This window comes from Pongo abelii, chromosome 4 (assembly GCF_028885655.2).
Source record: "Pongo abelii isolate AG06213 chromosome 4, NHGRI_mPonAbe1-v2.0_pri, whole genome shotgun sequence".
NCBI lineage: Eukaryota > Metazoa > Chordata > Mammalia > Primates > Hominidae > Pongo > Pongo abelii.
Genome location: NC_071989.2, coordinates 67,742,479 through 67,762,168, shown reverse-complemented (window position 1 = coordinate 67,762,168; position 19,690 = coordinate 67,742,479). Strand labels below are relative to the sequence as shown.

The following is a 19,690-nucleotide window of genomic DNA, read 5'->3' as shown; positions in this document are numbered from 1 at the left end:
TAAAATTATCCTCTTTGTTTTTCTCCAAAACCCTGTCTCATACTTTACCTACTTCAACTCTTTTTTATTTTATGTCTCCTTTGTACTTTTCTATTGTTTCTCTATTGTTTTTCACATGATGCTTTGTAAACTTTTTTTTTTTTTTTTTGAGACGGAGTCTCGCCTTGTCGCCCAGGCTGGAGTGCAGTGGTACGATCTCGGCTCACTGCAACCCCTGCCTCCCAGGTTCAAGCGATTCTCCTGCCTCAGCCTCTCAAGTAGCTGGGACTACAGGCGCCTGCCACCACGCCCAGCTAACTTTTTGTATTTTTAGTAGAGACGGGGTTTCACCGTGTTAGCCAGGACGGTCTCAATCTCCTGACCTCGTGATCTGCCTGCCTCAGCTTCCCAATGTGCTAGGATTACATGCGTGAGCCATCGGGTCTGGCCCCGATGCTTTGTAAACATTTTTAAATTGATGTAGTTGCTTCCAGAGATTGTAAAACAAGATGGAGACCTTGCTTTCCTTCCCTTCATATGCAGCACCTTCAGCAAAGTGATTTGTATCAAGTGATGCTCACATTTGCTATCTCTTATCTCGCTGTTTAGCTGCCACAGTGGCAATGTTCAGGACTAGCAAAATCAGTGTTAGGAAAGTAAAAGCAGAAGGAAAAAGAAGAATATGCCTACTACTGAAAATAAGTACTATCCAACTAGGAAAGTGCTGTACTTTTTTCTTAAGTCTGGCTTGAAAAACAAATATGGGGTAATTAAATGCTTAATTTGCACCGAATTTAAGCTGTGTTTAATGCCAGAACAACTGGTCAGTTCAGTATAACTGTAAATGAATCAATAGAAAAATAACTACAGGTGACCTGGCAGCATGGACACAGCTCACATCTTAGACCAGAAGCTGCTGACATCAGTAGGCAATATCCTGAGGAAATCATACCCCAGTATGTGAATTACAGCTCTCTGTGGATCCAGTGATTTATAATTGTTTTGTTCTAGGGCAGGACATCAATTTTATGAGCACTTAATAAATAAGCTGTATGGTTTTGCCTTTCCTGTGCAGTTGATGACTATTTAAATGCATAGATGGCTCCAAAACACCAGGAAACACCTCAACAACACAGCTCACCGCACTTGGGCATATTAAAATTTACCAGTGGTTGGTGAGAGCAATCCAGGTGTCCAGAAGATATGCCACCTTGTCAATATGCTTGTATATATCATTACTTCAGGACACCAAAATCGAAGTTCTTCATATAAACACCTGCCTGCAAACTGGCAATTTATTTACCAAAAAAAGTACTACTACTTGCTGTTTCAGAAAGTATGGCGTTAAATAGGTTTGGCCCATAAAATAAAGGCTGTTGAGAGAAATAATAATGATTTGTTTCTTGAGTACTTACTATATGCCAGGTATTGTGCTAAGAATTTTGTAAATATCATTTTATTTCATCTTTACAATAAGACTGTAAGCAAAGTATTATTATTGTCCCCAGTTTACAGATGAAAACACTGGCATGGAGAAGTTAATTAACTTGTCCAAGGTCATAATATCCATAAATCTTACAGCCATAATTTGAACTCAGACAGCCTGGCTTTGGAGCCCATTCTTGATCACAAAACCACTGTGTGATATTTTTGTCTTAGGGGGATTTAGAACCAAGTAAGTCTAGAATAGGCCTAATATAAAAGTAACACCAATGTGTTCAGGCAGGTTAAACATTTTGGTTGGTAAATTTATGAAGATTACAAAACAGTGCAAAGGGAGACTTCTGTGAGATTAAATTAGATCTCCCCAGTGCCCTTACTACTAAGCTCATGCATACTAATTTAAAAGATCTTCATACCTACATATTGAGCCACTTTCCTCTCAACTTGGCTAACAAACAACAATGAACATGGTTTATAAGAAAAAAGAAACATAATGAAAGCTAAAAATTAGAATGAGAAAGGAAAGCAGCCAGAAACATGAAGATGGACAGTTTGACACTGAAGAAAGAAAAGAAAACATACTAAGTAGAACCAAGTATACAGAAAACATCATCAGATGCTGACAATCCTGAGGGTCAAGTTGGCTTATCTTTCATGTTCGTTTTTTCCCTTATGATAAACAAATGTGCAGCACATATTAGAAGAATTTTCATTAAAAGATTTAATTTGTTTAAAGTTCTTATAATGTGAAGCTTTACTTAACTGAAATTTCAGTTACACAGAACTGCCGTTCTCTGTTACCAAAACTATGGTATTCCAATTTTTTTTTTTTTTTTGAGACAGAGTCTCGCTCTGTCACCCGGGCTGGAGTGCAATGGCGTGATCTCGGCTAACTGCAACCTCCACCTTCTGGATTCAAGCGATTCTCCTGTCTCAGCCTCCTGAGTAGCTGGGATTACAGGCATGCACCACCACACCCGGCTACTTTTTGTATTTTTAGTAGAGACGGGGTTTCACCATGTTGGTCAGGCTGGTCTCAAACTCGACCTCGTGATCCACCCACCTCAGCCTCCCAAAGTGCTGGGATTACAGGCATAAGCCACCGTGCCCAGCCGGTATTTGAATTTTTAGATGCTTTGAGAGCTGCTTAGCAGTCTTGGGGGTAGAAGTCCTGTAGGAATTGGGCTGACTAGAGGATCATGAAAGAGATCAATCTGGATGGAATATAATGTCATGATTTGTCCATTTGTACCTTATGTATTCCTGGAAAAAACTTTTTCCTCCATTGATTGTTGGCTACTATTTGATTTATTATTTTAATCAGTTATAAGGTTTGAAGTTACTCTATAAAGAGTAGAAAGAGTTATGTGACCAGGGGGGAATTATTTAAACTCTCTGAGTCTTGATTTCCTCTTCTCTTACAAAGAGCAATATTAATACCAACATTTCGAGGTTACAAATAAAATTTTGAGCACTGCAAATAAAATATGCACAGTGGCTGGTCGAGAGCAATTACTCAAATGTTGTACTTATAGACAAAGGGTGCAGCAGAATGGATTAAGAGAAAAAGCTCCAAAGCTAGGTGGTCCACACTTAAATCTGCTAGCCACTTCTTGTCTATGTGACCCTGGGCAAGGTATTCACACACTCTGTGCCTCAGTTTACTCATCTGTAAACTAAAGACAAGAATAGCATCTATCTCACAGGGTTTTTATGAGGATTAGATAACTCACCACCTATAAAGCACACACAGCTCTACGTGGCACATTAGGGATCACTGAATGCCAGTTTGGGGTTGGTTGTTTTTTTTTTTCAGTTGAGTGGATCCTCTTCATTTTACAGATCAGATAACTGCTTCCCAGAAAGGTGAAGTCATTTGTCCCAAGGTTACACAGAGAGGTCTCAAATCCAGTCTCCTGCCCCAATGCCTCTTCTTTATCCCACTTCTTTGCCTGCATGTTCCACTGTACATTGCTCTTTGGTACTAGTTGTCAATGTTTCCCATCTCCCACATGTGTGTCTTTCAGTCCTTATAGAATCACAGGTAAATTTTCTGTAAAAGTAGAGGTGGATTTCCATGAAGCTGATTAAAGATTAGGCTTTGGGTACCTTCCAAGTGGGCTTTAGCAATATGTTTGTATGGTCACCTGCTTTCTGTCACTTATTCATAAGAAAGACATTGTGTATCTTTTTCCTTAAAGAGGACTGGCAAATTGTAAAAGCTTCAAGCCCCAACAGTATCAATCCACCTCTGCTCAAATAGGGGCAAAATGGGAGGAAAATCAGGCTTTGTTAGCTCAGTTAGCATCTTGTATTAATCCACACTCATCACCTAAAATAGGCTTCCCCTTCCCATTGTTGTTCTTCATTTATCAGAGGGCTCTGCTTAGTTCTCCACAGCACTTATCACACTCTGTATTTCTTGTGTATTTTTACTTTCAATCCTCAATTCCTCCATGGTAACTGGCACATACTAAAAACTCAGTAAATACTGAGTGAGGGAGTGAGTGAATGAATGAATGAATGAACAAATGATTCTTTTCCATTTGTCAGTTCTCAGCTCAGATATAGATACACCCAGGAAACCTTCCCGAGTCCCCAGGACGGTGTTGGGCATCCTCCCTGTGTGTGCTGTGCTCGGACCTTTTAGCCCATTTATAGCAGCAGTGGAATTCCATCTCCTTATGGCTCCATATGGCAGACCCTTGGCGTGCTCTACCATTATATGTCCAATGCCTGGCACAGTGCCTGGCACACAGTAGGCACCAACAAGTATTGGATTCAATTAAATTACTTAATTGAATACAAAAGTCTGAATTTTGGTACACTATTTTTAGAAAAGAAGAAAACTAACATTTGTGAGTGCCTGTTTTGTGCCCAGTATTGAACTAAGTATAATTTACAATAGCAAATACTTAACAGCTCAGGGGTAGGTGTTATTTTCCCCCACTACATAAACGAGGAAATGGAAGCACAGAGAAGTCAGGGCTTGAGATCAAACCCTAGTGAGAATCAGGGGCAACATTTGAACCCTGGGTCACCAGACTCCAAAGTCCCTGCTCAAGCCACTAGGCCACTCTACCCCTTGGCAGAACACAGTTACTGATCCACAGGTTGATCCTTTCTTCTATGTTTGTTTTTCTATCTTCCCATGTAGTTGGTAAGCTCTATTAAGCCAGGAACAACGCCTGTACCATCCTTTGTATTTTGTCAATGCTGAAAAGAGTGGTTAAACACAGTGGGATGTAGGAGCTCCTGCGTTCAGCTGCCTGACAGAGTGAATGTTTTCAGGCATCTTGACATTTCAGACACAGTATCAGCTTCCTCTCAAGAGTAAAACTAAATCTTGCCTTTCTCAATCTCTCAGGAAAAGCAGATGCTAAGTTAGAAGAAATGTGATGGGGGAAAAGAGCATACAAATGACAGCACCAAGAACGGTCTTGGCAGCTGTCACTGGCTTTGGTGGTTTTCTTAAGAAGCTCGCCTGGGCAGAAAGTGTTGTTTCCTTATAAATAGACCAGAGGACCTGATTGTTGTCCTGGAATCAATGGGTAGGGTGACTAGGCCACCTGAGCACGAAATGCAAAGATTATAGGCAGAAATATTTTCCTGTAGCTATTTATGCCATTAGACTCCTTCTTTTGAGTCCTTTTCTTTATGTGCACGTTCTCCAACAGCAGAAACAGCATTCCAGAAATGTGCAGGAAGAAGTTAGTTGAATGTGTTCCAGTCCCTCCTTCTGTGCATATCTGCGTGTTTTAAACACAAAACAGATAATGCACAAAGTGCTCATGCTGCCAGATAGTAAGTTCCAAGCAAAACAACTGGTTCTTTTCTGTAACTATAAATAATATCTTGGACAGGTCATAAGAAGCTACTGAAAGATACTGAGTAATTATACAGCATAGAAAAAGTACTTGCTATGAATTAAAATATGTGGAATTTAATATCAGATCTGAAACTTCTGACAAATCACTTGGCCTCCCTGGATCTCTTCTGCCATGTGGTCAAGTACATGGGCTTTGCACTCAGTGCCCAGGTTGGAATCCTGCTTGTGACTATAACCTTGGGCAAATCACTTGGTCTTTCTGGTTTTCTGTTTCCTTGCTATAAAAGAGAGCTAATAATACCACCTTGGTTTATTTGGTTGTTATAAAAGAGAGCTAATAATACCACCTTGGTTTATTTGGTTGTTGCAAAAAATAAATTTTAAAATGCATAGAAACATAAAGTGCTTACTTTATGGGTCAGCACTGGGCTTGATAAATGTTGCTATTATTAGTAGTATCATCAAATGAGGAGGCTGAGCCAGAAAATCTGTCAGATCTTTTCGTGACTCAGTGTACTAGGTCTCCAAATACTGAGACCCAAAAATATACCAATCCTGTAGTGAGAGAGTCGGGAATCACAGCATTTGTCAGAGTGAAATTAGTGACAGAGACTGCCCCTGAGGCCCCAAGAACTTTCCCTCCATATTAACCGTGTCTTTTATTTTTAGATTTTTTATTTTTTGTATTCTGATGCTTTGACATTTGGGGCGTCACTGATTCTGCAGGGACTGACCCTCCCAGGATTAGCCAGTTTCTAGAGATAGTAAACAACTTACTGGAGCGCTCTTTTCAAAGGCAAACCAACCAATCCAGAGCACACACTCCCAACCACCTCCATTACAGGGCTTTCACACTCTGGGCCACTATCCACCTGCCCTAATCGCTCCAGGACTCATTAAGTGCCAGGCAACTGAGGGATCGCTCCTGTGTCCCAGAGTCCCTTGAAATTGTTCAAACTAGCTAATCCGAACCCTGCGTACTCTGACCCTCCCATTCTTTCCTGCTTCCACAGAGAGGAGGTGTAACACATTCAGGAAGTATAAATGTGTCTATTACTTGTTAAAATGCTTTATTTGAATGTGGACTGTTGCAAATCTACTAATCCAGTTTGAAGAATCAGAAAATCCCTATGCAGCATGTGACAAGAAAGCAAACCATCAAGTAGAAAATGAGGAGCGCTTTCCCACTCAGGCTCTTCCTTCCTGACACAGTAAAAATGCCACTTGAGGCCGGGTGTGGTGGCTCACGCCTGTAATCCCAGCACTTTGGGAGGCTGAGGCGGGTGGATCACTTGAGGTCAGCAGTTTGAGACCAGCCTGGCCAACATGGTGAAACCCCATCTCCCCTAAAAATATAAAAATTAACCAGGTGTGGCGGCACACACCTGTTATCCCAGCTACTCTGGAGGCTGAGGCTGGAGAATTGCTTGAACTCGGGAGGCAGAGGTTGCAGTGGGCCGAGATTGCACCACTGCACTCCAGGCTGGGCAAGAGAGTGAGACTTCTCAAAAAAATAAAAATAAAAACAAAAATGATACTTGAAACCTGGCCTCAAGTTGGATTTTTTCTATAGCTGGAGGATTCCACTGACAACCAGGTTGAGATTTATTACAATTTTTGTCAAACAACACTTTCCTTGAGAAGAAGTATAATGTAGTAGAAACCAGACTAGCCCAGCTAGCAGGAGACCTGGATTTTAGGCTTTGCTCTGGTACTAACTGTAAGGTAAGGTCAAATCACTTAGCCTCTCTATATCTTGGTTTCCTAACTTGGAAACAGTTCTACATGGGGGCAGTTTAAAATGAATAGAGTGATCCAAATTAAATCAATGTCTGAAACCTGTCTTGGTAGAGAAAATGGTATAGTGTTTTAACCCACGATGGCTTTCATACTATGAAACCATTTTGCCTCTTTTCTTTGAAATATATAATAGGCTAAGATGATGTGGATCTTAATGAATTATTTACACATAATATAAATGCATAAAAATACTATAAGTTGGGAAGAGCACTTCACTGCTTGGTTATTAAAGCACAATGAGATGACAAGCCATCCGTGCTAAATATATTTCCAAATAAGTGATTTGTCAGAGTTGTTAAGCAATCGTAACTACCTACAACTAAATATTTTCCAGCACACTTACATTATAGCATAATGCAAGGATTCCTGGAATTATTATAGGAGTGCCTATACTTAAGCATACCACTGTTGCTCCTCATTATTTCTTCTGCTGCATGCCTCCAATGTGAACTCTTTCAAAAACATTTCACCATCCCAGATGCATCACTCAAGACTGCCATCTTCAAAAAAAACAACCACCACAATAGTCAAGAAGACTCTTAATTAGAGCAGTGTTAGAATGTGATTGACCTAATTGGAATCCCCTCTTAGCCATTCACCATGTGCAACCCTGAACAAGTTATTTCACTTATTTAACTGTCCTACATGCAGATTTCTCAGGTAAAATAGGATAGTAATAAATTAAAAGTTGGGTTGTGAGAATTAGAAATAAGGCATAGATAATGCCTAACATATGGTATGTATTCAATAAATGCTAGCTATGCACAATATTTATACAATTTGGTATTTGCTTATAGAAGTACATAATTATCCAATGAGTATTAATTTCCCTTTCTAACTATACTACAAGTTCCATAAGCACAAAATCTTTGTATTGTACTTCTTTTAAATGTTTCACAATCTAATAGACCACAATAGTATATATAATAGTATACAGTATTGTATACACTATTGTAAAACTAATTTTCACACTCCTAGAATCAGATGTGCCTTAAGAGTTCCTAATGTACCTAAAGAGGAAGAAATTGGATTATATTTTAATTGCAATGATAGTAATGGCCATTAATCTACAATTGTGACTGATGAGGGGGGAAAAGTGAAGGATTCCCAAGTGGCTGAACCCTGATGGGGGTGTGGGCATCCACAGAGCAGGAGAACGGAGGCCCTAGAATGAGGTCCCAGGCCTGACTGTCTATAGACTTAAAAGGTTTTTTTTTTTTTTTTTTTTTTAAGAAGCTAGTAGATTGTGGAAGATTAGAGACAAATCTGGAGAGAATAATATTTCAGAGACTTTTTCATGAACTTATGGAAACTGAGCAGCATGAGGAGGTATTAGAGTAGAAGCAGCTCAGGGATCTGAGCTTTGGTTGGCTCAGAGAAAAGCTATATTCATCCAGAAGTGAGATGTAGACATAAATAACTTATTTCAATGCCAAAAAAAAAAAAGGTGAGTGAATTAGCACTGGCCTGGTACCAGCATTGTTTTAAAGAAAATAATTTTTAAGTGTGAAAAATAATTTATATTATTTGAAATAGATCTGATTTACTTTAAAGATAGATAATTTTGTACCTCAACAAAGAATTTCTGTCAAAAACCTACATTGAAAATTTGCCAGAAATTATAAGACTGGCTTAACATGCCATGTTGATGTTTTATCTAAATGATTCTAACCACTATTTTTATTTTTATTTTTATTTTTTTCACACAAATTTTATTTTTTTATTTTTTACTTAAATAAATCTTATTTTAGCATTAACTTCTTGCCAAGTAAGGTAACTCGATAACAAGTATTTGATTCCACCTCCAACCTCTCAAAAATCAACACAATCCATATGATATAAAACAAGAAATTTCTGACAATTTGTAATGTACACATTCAAGTAATAGCAGTTTAAATTGAATTGTTAAGTGAATTTAGCAAACCTGCAGGGTTCAAGATCAATATAGCACTAACAAAAGACTCTATTTTTCTATGTGCAACCCCCCAAAAAATGCAAAATAAAATAAATGCAAAACAAATAACACACAAATAATTGAATTGTCAAATCAAACTCACACAAATCTGAGATCTTAACAAAAAAACTAGGCTTCACTAGTAATGACAAAGATACAGGCAATCATTTCCGAAAAAAGCCTACATAAGTCTCACATACAGCGGGCTCTCCCGGTTCTTCCACAGCAAACCTATATTACCGGGCTTCCTATAACTGCTAAATCCCTAGGTTTTGTGACTTTACATCCACAACAGAAGAACAATTAGTCTGAGAGATCTCCATTGTCATCAATGTTTCTGTGAAGTTTTCTTTAACTCATAAATTCTGTACTTATCTATAAGCAATGCTTAGGGTCAGCCTTTCTCAGGCATTCCGTAGATAAGTTTCATTGTCCTAAGAAAGAGTGTTAGCTAATTTACCCATAAGTTTAGTTATGTAAAATAAACTAGTTTATGCCAAATTGATTCCCTTCTTTTCTTTCTGTTAGGAGTTGCTTAATGGTATTCCGGAGATAAATCAATTGCAGGTCAGTAGTTCTAACTTCTTCCTTTCTAGTTGTGCCAGATCAAAGAATATCAGTAAACTTTTCAGGGGGTGAGGGTTCAGGCATCTAACCACTATTTTTAATTATCTCTACAACAGAAAGAAGAGAGGAAAAAGTGGAGCTATCAACCAGAGGAATGATTGTTCTTTCATATTAGTAAAAAAAAATTGTCACGGAGTTAAGGGATGTATAGTTTCCAAATTAATTTAATTTTCCATTCACCAAAGCCCCTGAGAATTAAGGAACCTTTCTTCAAACTTAATATGAAATGTATCATATAACAGTTGGATTGCCTGCAATTCAAAAGGAAGAGAATGAATCAGGACCCATACTTGAAGCAATGGACAAAGCTTTTTCTGTCTCCTTACAGAGGAGTGTGTGATTGGTATCTACATTAATTGAGGTCAAGTTTCTGAAAAGGAATACTCCCAATAAAAATGGCTTTGGGGAATGATGGAGCAGGGAATACGCCCAGCCTAAGGTCTACTTGTACAAGTTCTTATGTGAATTATAATTAGATTTGAAAGACTCTAGAGTTAGAATAAGTAAAATAGTAATGGCCTATTGTAAGCTACATAAGAAGGTACCTGTCTGTGTATATACCTGCGTCTTTAAATATTACTTTAAATTTCTACTTTAATAAGACCTTTAGGATGTTTAAAGGTCATTCAGTTTATACAGATTTTTAAATAAAGGGCTGTATTCTTTTTTAAAAAAGTTAAAATCCTCCACTCTGGGATTTGTTTGTTTTTTGTTTTTAGCTTTCCATATTTATGAAGGGAGGGTTATTGTCAGTCCTACTGATCAATCCTGGCACCAGCACCAAATAGTAGTAGCTGTTGTAAATGTCTCAGAAGCAGGTAGAAAACACCTCTTGGGAAATGCCTGATTACAGATCAAATCAATTTGAGTGGCAGAGGTACAAAGGAATAGGAAAAAGGTGCCAAAACTTACTGTAGAAACATTCTTCCTATGTACATATTATGATGTCCATACAATATTTACTATTATCAGTCTTTTTTGGTGTAACAATTTTTTTTAATTGGCTGCTTCATCTTTTATATTGCCTTGGACCTGCTATCCACATAGATTTTCCTCTGTTTTTTGCTCACTGGTCTCCTAAATTTATCCCACCAGTTTGGCTAAGCTACCTCTGATCTTCTTCTGGAGGTAAGGAGAGGCAAAAAGCTAGCCAAATGGTCTCAAAACTTTGGGAGAACCTTCTACTTTGGAAAGACCCTGTTTCAAATAAATATTTCATTTCATTTGTTTTATTTGCATATATAAACATAGCTCTTAGAGTTGAAAACTGTTTGCACAGTATAAATAGACCATCTTTGAAGTTCTATCTGGAGTTTATGAAGGGTCTAAACCTATACTTTTCCTATATTTGGTTGTTTATCTTCTTCTTTAAAATGCCCAGGAAAGGTTGCTTTCTGCGACCTAAAAACCCAGATCTACTCAGCTTATTGTATAGATTACAAAAATGTCAGAGAAGGAGTCACAGACTTTCTCAAGATTACAGAGATCATAAAAGGCAAAGCCAGACTTAAAGTGTTCCTTCCACCACCAACAAGATAGAGGTTTGGATTTTTTTTTTAATTCTGAAGACTCTTAAGGAGCACCACATGACAACAAGGCACAATAATTCACCCCTCATGTCTTAAAGAGGCATCACCACTACTTTCTTTGAAACAGAATGTTCTGCAGCAAAGAAGCTGGAAATTGAGGCTTGTGGATGCCCTGTGGATAGAACAAGGCAGAAAGTTTCTCCCTTATAAATGGATATGTTCAACACCCCAGCCTGAAGAACACTGCCAGTTCAAAGTCACTTACCCAAATCTGAAGCTTGATTCTCTTTTCATTTCTGAATACAGTTTTTACTTTGAAATCGATCCCAACTGTGCTGACGAATGCAGATGTAAAGGAGTCATCCGCATAACGGAATAGAAAAGATGTTTTCCCCACACTGCTATTGCCGATGATGAGTAATTTGAACATGTAGTCAAAGTTCTGATCAGATGAGTCTTTCTGGCCATACCTGGCATCTTGGGCAGAGGCCATCTGTGATAAAAAACAAAACAAAACAAAAACAAAATAGGTGTGGATCAGACTCTCATTTGATATGAAGCTAGCAGCATACTCATTATTGGCCTTGCCAGAAACAGATGTCAGACACTCAGGAGGCGAGTGGAGAGTGCTCCCCAGTCTTCCTCTGATATTGGTATCCATGGCAATAATTCCCTGCTGGAAGACAGAACAGCAAATCTTACAGGCCTTTCCAGCTGTGTTGGTGCATGTCACTGCTCAGCATTCAGAACCAATCAAAGACACCAAAGGGGATGTCTATAAGGGTAACATGACAAGCAAAGAGATGAGAAATTGGCCAGGGCATGTGGGCTCTGAAACTTTATAATCCTACTGACGGAGACACCAAAGTGGCTGAACAGCAGGGTATTTCTTCCTGAATTATCTGAATGATTTGAATCTCTCTTATTTCATAGGGAAGCACACCCAAAGCATATCTCTACTTCATTTATTATCATATCAAATCAACATCCTAACATAAATGGCAGTGTCTTTTAAATTAAAAATAATTATGATGGCAAATATATATAGTTCAAACAATGTGCCGGATACTAACTTATTTAATCCCTCACAGTAACCCAATGAGATGGGTACTTTTAATATTTCCATATTAAAATGAGAAAATTGAGGCCCAGAGATATTAAGTAACTTGCTCAACTTCATACAGGTGTTAATAGTAGAGGCAGGATTCAAACAAGCAGTGTGGTGCCAGGGTTCATGTTCTTGACACCTGCCCTACTTCCAAATGACGACTAGGGAGGCATGCACAAGTGCCCTAGAAGATCATGTCGGAAATATTCATTGTGAAATGCATCAAAGGAGAGCCTGACCTGGGTTCAAAACTTGGCTCCACTATTTATTGGCTGTGTGACCTTGGTTTATTTTAAATTGGTGTGCTGCAGTTTCCTGCCTTAGATGAAATGGGAAAATATAATATCTAACTTGGAATTCCTGTGAAAATAATAGATGATACAGCTGTAAAGCAGATATGTAAAGCATCTAGCATAAAATAGAAAATGATCTCTACAATCAATTACAAATGCTTTAGGTGGATATTGGCTGTTATTCATCTTTTTTGATGATCACCTTAACATCTATCAAAAATGATATTGCATTACTTCTAAGTACCATTTGGCTCAATATAGAAAAGAGGTATTTAGAATGTTGCATCCCACTGATTAGTACATTTGTTCAGCACATTTTCTGATGCTATAAATTATATGGCAATTGTTATTCTGTTTAATATGGTAGCCAGTAGTCACATATGGTGATTTAAATTTACATTAACATGAAACAAAATTAGAAATTCCGTTCCTCAATCATACTAGCCACATTTCAAGTGCAAAATAGCAGCATATGACTAATGGCTACTATACTGGACAGTGCAAATACAGATCATTGGCATAATTGCAGAAAGCTCTATTGCACAATGCTAGGCTAGACAGTCTATTTTCCATTTCCCATAAAAGCTGATTAATAGTTACTTGTTTCTCTTTGGGGTAGGGGGAGGAAAAAGGGAGAGGCTCCAAGAGATGGAAAAATGTTAGAAACAGTAAACAGTACTCAGCCTCATCTAGGACAACACTGGTAACCTGAAGTCAGGGGTGTGTTTGTGTGTGTGTGTGTGTCTGTGTGTGTGTACACGTATGTTTACAGAAAACTGAGGAAAAAGGAAAAAGGGAAATGGTGAGATCGTGTATTCCTCTTCTACAAATACTTAATGCCAGCAAGATAATGCAATTTTATGTATAAGAAGAAGGACAAACAAAAAACCTGTGTGTATTTCATGAAAGTTAAGGATAATAAAGATTCAAATTGCATTTTACATTTTCTTATTAAACATAAGCTTAAGCATTTCTTTTTTTAAGTCTATACAGCCACACAAATATATTTAGAAATTGTGAAAACCTATAACAAACGCTTCCCAGTGGGCAGAGGTCAGCCTCTATAACAGGCAGATAGCATCACTTTCTTTTTTGGCCCACCAGCCCACATGCTAAGGTCAACTTTCCCCAACACATGCCGGCCAAGGGCAAAAGTAGGATTGTAACTCTTGACCACTAGTTTGAACAATGATCTCTTGCCATGATGATTTCTGGTCCCCCAGAAAGCCAGTTAACTGTTTTATTTGGCAGTGCTATTCCTGCAGACATTGACCTTTCATCATTTAATGCTCCTCTCCTATATGAGCTGCTAAATTCAAACAGGCCTAAAAATGGCCTTCATTAAGAAGGTGATTTTACCTTTCTTCATATGAACCAGACTGGATTTGGGGGTCTGGTAAGAAAGTTCAGCTAAGCCACAGCCAGAAAAGAGACACTATATATTTCCTAGAGCTGCTCACTTACTTGGCCTGATAGCTTACTATCTGTTGCAGCCCATAACCCTATGGTGGCATTCAAACTGAGGCCTGAGGATCTCTAGGATACCTCAAAAGTTGTAATGAAGACTGCTGCTATCAATTTCAGGTCCCATTCCAAAATTAAGTTGGTTTCAAAACCTGAAGAAACATAATTGTCCCTAGGTATCTATAGGGGTTGGTTCCAGTACCTCCCATGGACACCACAATCTGCAGATGCTCAAGTACTTGATATAAAATGGTGTGGTATTCACATATAACTTATGTATATTCTCCTGTACAGTTTAAATTATTTACAGATTATTTATAATACCTAACACAATGTAAATGCTATGTAAACAGTTGTTATTATTCTGTATTATTTAGGAAATGATAACAAGAAAAAAAAGTCTATACATGTTCAGTACACATGAAATTTTTTCCCAAATATTTTCTACCTGCAACTAGTTCACTCCACACGTGGGAACTCATGGATATGAAGGGTGAACTATATAGATATCACTAATATATAGTCCTTTGGAATATGACTGTACGCATTTAGATGATGACAAGCACAACTGGGACAGCAATATCTTTAATTTCAAGGGCTAATATACCTTGTTGTGTTAGCAGCAAAGAAGGTAATGGGGGCAAAACAGGGTGTCTAGGAGGGACACAGAGCTGGTGGACATGTGTACCCAGCAAAATTCTTCTCAGGAAGAGCCTCTAAAGAATTAATTAGAAAAAGTTATTAACTCAGTTACTCTCGAAGACTGTTTATGGTTTCTTTTTTTTTTTTTTTTTTTTTTTACTATTTCCTAATTTAACACACCTAATAAGATTCCACAAAGAGCCAAAAAGATATGCATTTGGAATGTATGTGTGTTTTTGTATAACTTCAGATAATGAAATAAATCCTAGCTCAGAAGATGAAGAAAGAAACAGCCCTAATCTTGCTGAGACCACAAGTGAAGCAATTTGACAGCATACGAATTGTCAAAGAGGCTTACAGACAGGCACTATGTAAGTTTACTGATATCTCTAAATACTAAAGTCATGTGAACATTCTCAAAATTTTCATGGGGAAACATAGCTGAAATTTGAAAACAGGAACAGGCAAGGGGCACATCAAATTTCATAAAAGATATACAAAAATAACTTCAAATGGCGTTAATCTTGAACTTCAAATAACAAATAATCATAGAGTTGGAAAGAATCTTCAAAGGCCGTGCAACTTCCCACCCATCCCATGTCCCTTTCATGGCATCCATCATCTGGGGTTGTTGTCCTAGCTTCATCATTCACACTGAGCAGCAAGATGTTCACTATGCTGTGAAGCAGCCTTTACAGCATAGAGAGAACTCCAGGTATCTGAAGGAACCCTTCAGGCTCCATAAGCTTTCTCTCCTCCTGCTTGGATGATCCCAACTAATTTAGCCTCTCTTCCACATAGGACGTGTCTGAAAAATTGAACACATCCTGCTAGGTTAAAACTGACACCTCTTCAGATTTTTCAAAGTCCTATGTGTGGCTTTCATAATTGGTCACAATATTCTAGATATTTATCTACTTAGTCCAAAGTAGAATGAAACCATTATATCTTATCACACTTGACTTAAAATGCTCATCACTATTTTCACATTAACTGTATGAACATAGATTTCTTCTATTCCCATTCTATATTTGACAACTTTTTTTTTATGGAAGTGTCAACCTTTATGTGTATTCTGTTAAATTTCCTCTTGTTTGCTTTGATTTACAATTCAATTGTGATCTCACAATCCCTTCATCAAAAGTATTGGTTATCCCACAATGAGATACCATCTCACACCAGTTAGAATGGCAATCATTAAAAAGTCGGGAAACAACAGGTGCTGGAGAGGATGTGGAGAAATAGGAACACTTTTACACTGTTGGTGGGACTGTAAACTAGTTCAACCCTTGTGGAAGTCAGTGTGGCAATTCCTCAGGGATCTAGAACTAGAAATTCCATTCGACCCAGCCATCCCAGTACTGGGTATATACCCAAAGGACTATAAATCATGCTGCTATAAAGACACATGCACACGTATGTTTATTGCGGCATTATTCACAATAGCAAAGACTTGGAACCAACCCAAATGTCCAACAATGATAGACTGGATTAAGAAAATGTGGCACATATACACCATGGAATACTATGCAGCCATAAAAAATGATGAGTTCACGTCCTTTGTAGGGACATGGATGAAATTGGAAATCATCATTCTCAGTAAACTATCGCAAGAACAAAAAACCAAACACCGCATATTCTCACTCATAGGTGGGAATTGAACAATGAGAACACATGGACACAGGAAGGGGAACATCACACTCTGGGGACTGTTGTGGGGTGGGGGGAGGGGGGAGGGATAGCATTGGGAGATATACCTAATGCTAGATGACGAGTTGGTGGGTGCAGCGCACCAGCATGGCACATGTATACATATGTAACTTACCTGCACATTGGGCACATGTACCATAAAACCTAAAGTATAATAATAATAATAATAATAATAATAATAAAAGAAAAAATAAAAAATAATAAAAAAAAAAAAAAAAAAAAAAAAGTATTGGTTATCTTTTTCAGATTTGTGTCATTCCTAAATTTGATTAGTATGTATTTTATGTGTTCATCTAAGGCCCTCATCAAAATGGTAATCACTTTTTAGACAAATAACAATTAACTTTTTAGCCTGTTGAATATATAAATCTATGGGTGAGACCTGAACAGAATGTCATTAAGGAATTCAAAATGTGAAGCAAAGTCTTAACCTTTAAAAGCTGGTGTCTTGGAAAGCCACTGTGTTGTTGGTCCGGGTAGGCCTTGGTTCAATAGCAGTGAATAGATCATGGATTTAATTGGTATATCATTTTAAATTGTAACTATTGTTTTCCCAGAAGTTCTACTGACCAGGAACCAAATCGGTTACCTCTGATTAAAACATGTAACCACAGCCTCCTTCAGAGTTGTTCACATTTGTTTTTCAAATAACACAGGAAAAAGAAATTATTTACAGGAATTCACTTGCCCACTCACAAATCTAAACTGTACTAAGCCATTCTGTGGATCTGATGAGGAAAAACAAAAATAAGTTGTTTCAAAGTTACGTTTCGTACTGAATGGGCAAAAGCTGGAAGCATTCCCCTTGAAAACCAGCACAAGACAAGGATGCCCTCTTTCACCACTCCTATTCAACATAGTATTGGAAGTCCTGGTCAAGGCAATCAGGCAAGAGAAACAAATGAAAGGCATCCAAATAGGAAGACAGGGAGTCAAACTATCCCTGTTTGCAGACTACATGATCCTGTATTTAGAAAACCCCACAGCCTTGGCCCAAAAGCTCCTTAAGCTGATAAACAACTTCAGCAGTGTCGCGATACAAAAATATTAATGTGCAAAAATCACCAGCATTCCTATACACCAACAACAGTCAAGCTGAAAGCTAAATCAGGAATGCAATTCCATTCACAACTGCCACAAATATATATATATATATTTACATACACACACACCTAGGAACACAGCTAACCAGCTAACCAGGGAACTGAAAGATCTCTACAAAAACAACTACAAAACACTGCTCAAAGAAATCAGAGATGACACAAACAAATGGAAAAATAGTCCTTGCTCATGGACAGGAAGAAGCAATATCATTAAAATGGGTATACTGCCCAAAGCAATTTATAGATTAAATGATATTCCTGTTAAACTACCAATGATATTCTTCACAGAACTAGAAAAAACTATTTTAAAATTCATATTGAACCAAAAAAGAGCATGAATAGCCAAGGCAATCTTAAGCAAAAAGAACAAAGCTGGAGGCATCATGCTACCCAACTTCAAACTATACTACAGGGCTACAATAACCAAAACAGCATGATACTGGTACAAAAACAAGACACAGAGACAAATGGAACAGAATAGAGAACCCAGAAATAAGACCGCACACCTACAACTATCTGATCTTCAACAAACCTGACAAAAACAAGCAATGCGGAAAGGACTCCCTATTCAATAAATGGTGCTGGGAGAACTGGCTAGCAGTATGCAGAAGATTGAAACTGCACCCCTTCCTTACACGGTATACAAAAACTAACTCAAGATGGATTAAAGACTTAAATATAAAACACAACTATAAAAACCCCAGAAGACAACCTAGGCAATACCATTATTGACGTAGGAGCAGGCAAAGATTTCATGACAAAGATGCCAAAACCAACTGCAACAAAAGCAAAAATTGGCAAATAGGTTCTAATTAAACTAAAGAGCTTCTGTACAACAACAGAAACTACCAACAGAGTGAACAGACAACCTACAGAATAGAAGAAATTTTTTGCAAACTATGCCTCTAACAAATGTCTAATATACCGCATCTATAAGGAACTTAGACAAATTTACAAGAGGACAATTAAAAACCCCATTAAAAAGTAGGCAAAGTGCATGAACAGACACTTTTCAAATGCAGACATACATGCAGCCAACAAACATATGAAAAAAAGGTCAACATCACTGATCATTACAGAAATGCAAATCAAAACCACAATGAGATACCATTTCACACCAGTCAGAATGGCTATTACTAAAAAATCAAAAATAACAGAACTGGCAAGATTGCAGAGAAAAAGGAATGCTTATATACTGTTGGTAGGAGTGTAAATTAGTTCAACCATTGTGGAAGACAGTGCGGCGATTCCCCAAAGACCTAAAAACAGAAATGCCATTAGACCCAGCGATCTCACCACTGGGTATATACCCAAAGGACCAGACATTGTTCTATTATAAAGACACATGCACATATATGTTCATTATTGCCCTATTCACAATAGCAAAGATATGGAATCAACCTAAATGCCCACCAATGGTAGACTGGATAAAGAAAATGTGGTACATATACCATGGAATCCTACGCAGCCATAAAAATGTCTTTTGTAGGAACATGGGATGGAGCTGGAGGCCAGTATTCTTGGCAAACTAACTCAGGAACAGAAAACCAAATACTTCATGTTCTCACTTACAACTGGTAGCTAAATGATGAGAACACACGGACACATAGATGGGAACAAAATACACTGGGGCCTATAGGACAGTGAAGGGTGGGGAGGAGGGAGAGGATTAGGAAAAATAACTAAGGGGTACTGGGCTTAATACCCGGATGATAAAATAATCTGTACAACAAACTCCATGACACAAATTTACCTATATACAAACCTGCACATATACCCTTAAACTTAAAAGTTAAATAAAATAAAGTTACTATGTTCCAGCTACTATTATTGACAATAGTCTGAGTCATTCCCTGCTAAAGTAAAGAATGGAAGGAGGAACTAGGGTAAATTATCCAAAAAAAATGCAATTCTTCTTTGAAATTAGAAGGGTAAAAATAAGGATGGGATATATGTATTGGAAGTGCAGAAACACATAAAGTAAATTCAAACCTCAATCATTGTTACCTGTGAAAAAAGAAAAGAAAATGGCAAATTGCAAACAAAAAACATACTCAACATTGTTAATATTAGAAAATGTAAATTAAGACCCCAGTGAGATACCACTGTATACCTATTATAACAGCTAGAATTAGAAAAAAAAATTAAAACCTGACAATTGCTGGCAAGGATGTGGAGCAACTGGAATACTCATAAATTGCTGCTGAGA

At 37.8% G+C, this 19,690-nt stretch overlaps 1 protein-coding gene and 1 long non-coding RNA gene across 3 annotated transcripts in view; both read right to left on the bottom strand.

Annotated features, from left to right (window-relative positions):
- The window catches only part of RAB3C (RAB3C, member RAS oncogene family), a 298,479-nt gene that overhangs the window by 245,701 nt on the left and 33,088 nt on the right, over nt 1-19,690 (bottom strand). For both annotated transcript variants that reach the window (XM_009240730.4, XM_002815582.6), the window contains exon 2: nt 11,427-11,654. In XM_009240730.4, coding sequence (XP_009239005.3) covers nt 11,427-11,654 — 228 coding nt within the window. The remainder of the gene's footprint in view (nt 1-11,426; nt 11,655-19,690) is intronic.
- LOC134761393 (uncharacterized) lies at nt 122-11,420 on the bottom strand. The gene is made up of 2 exons (XR_010139957.1): nt 5,599-11,420; nt 122-5,555 (listed from the first exon to the last, which is right to left on the bottom strand). It is a non-coding gene; the product is annotated as an uncharacterized LOC134761393 (long non-coding RNA).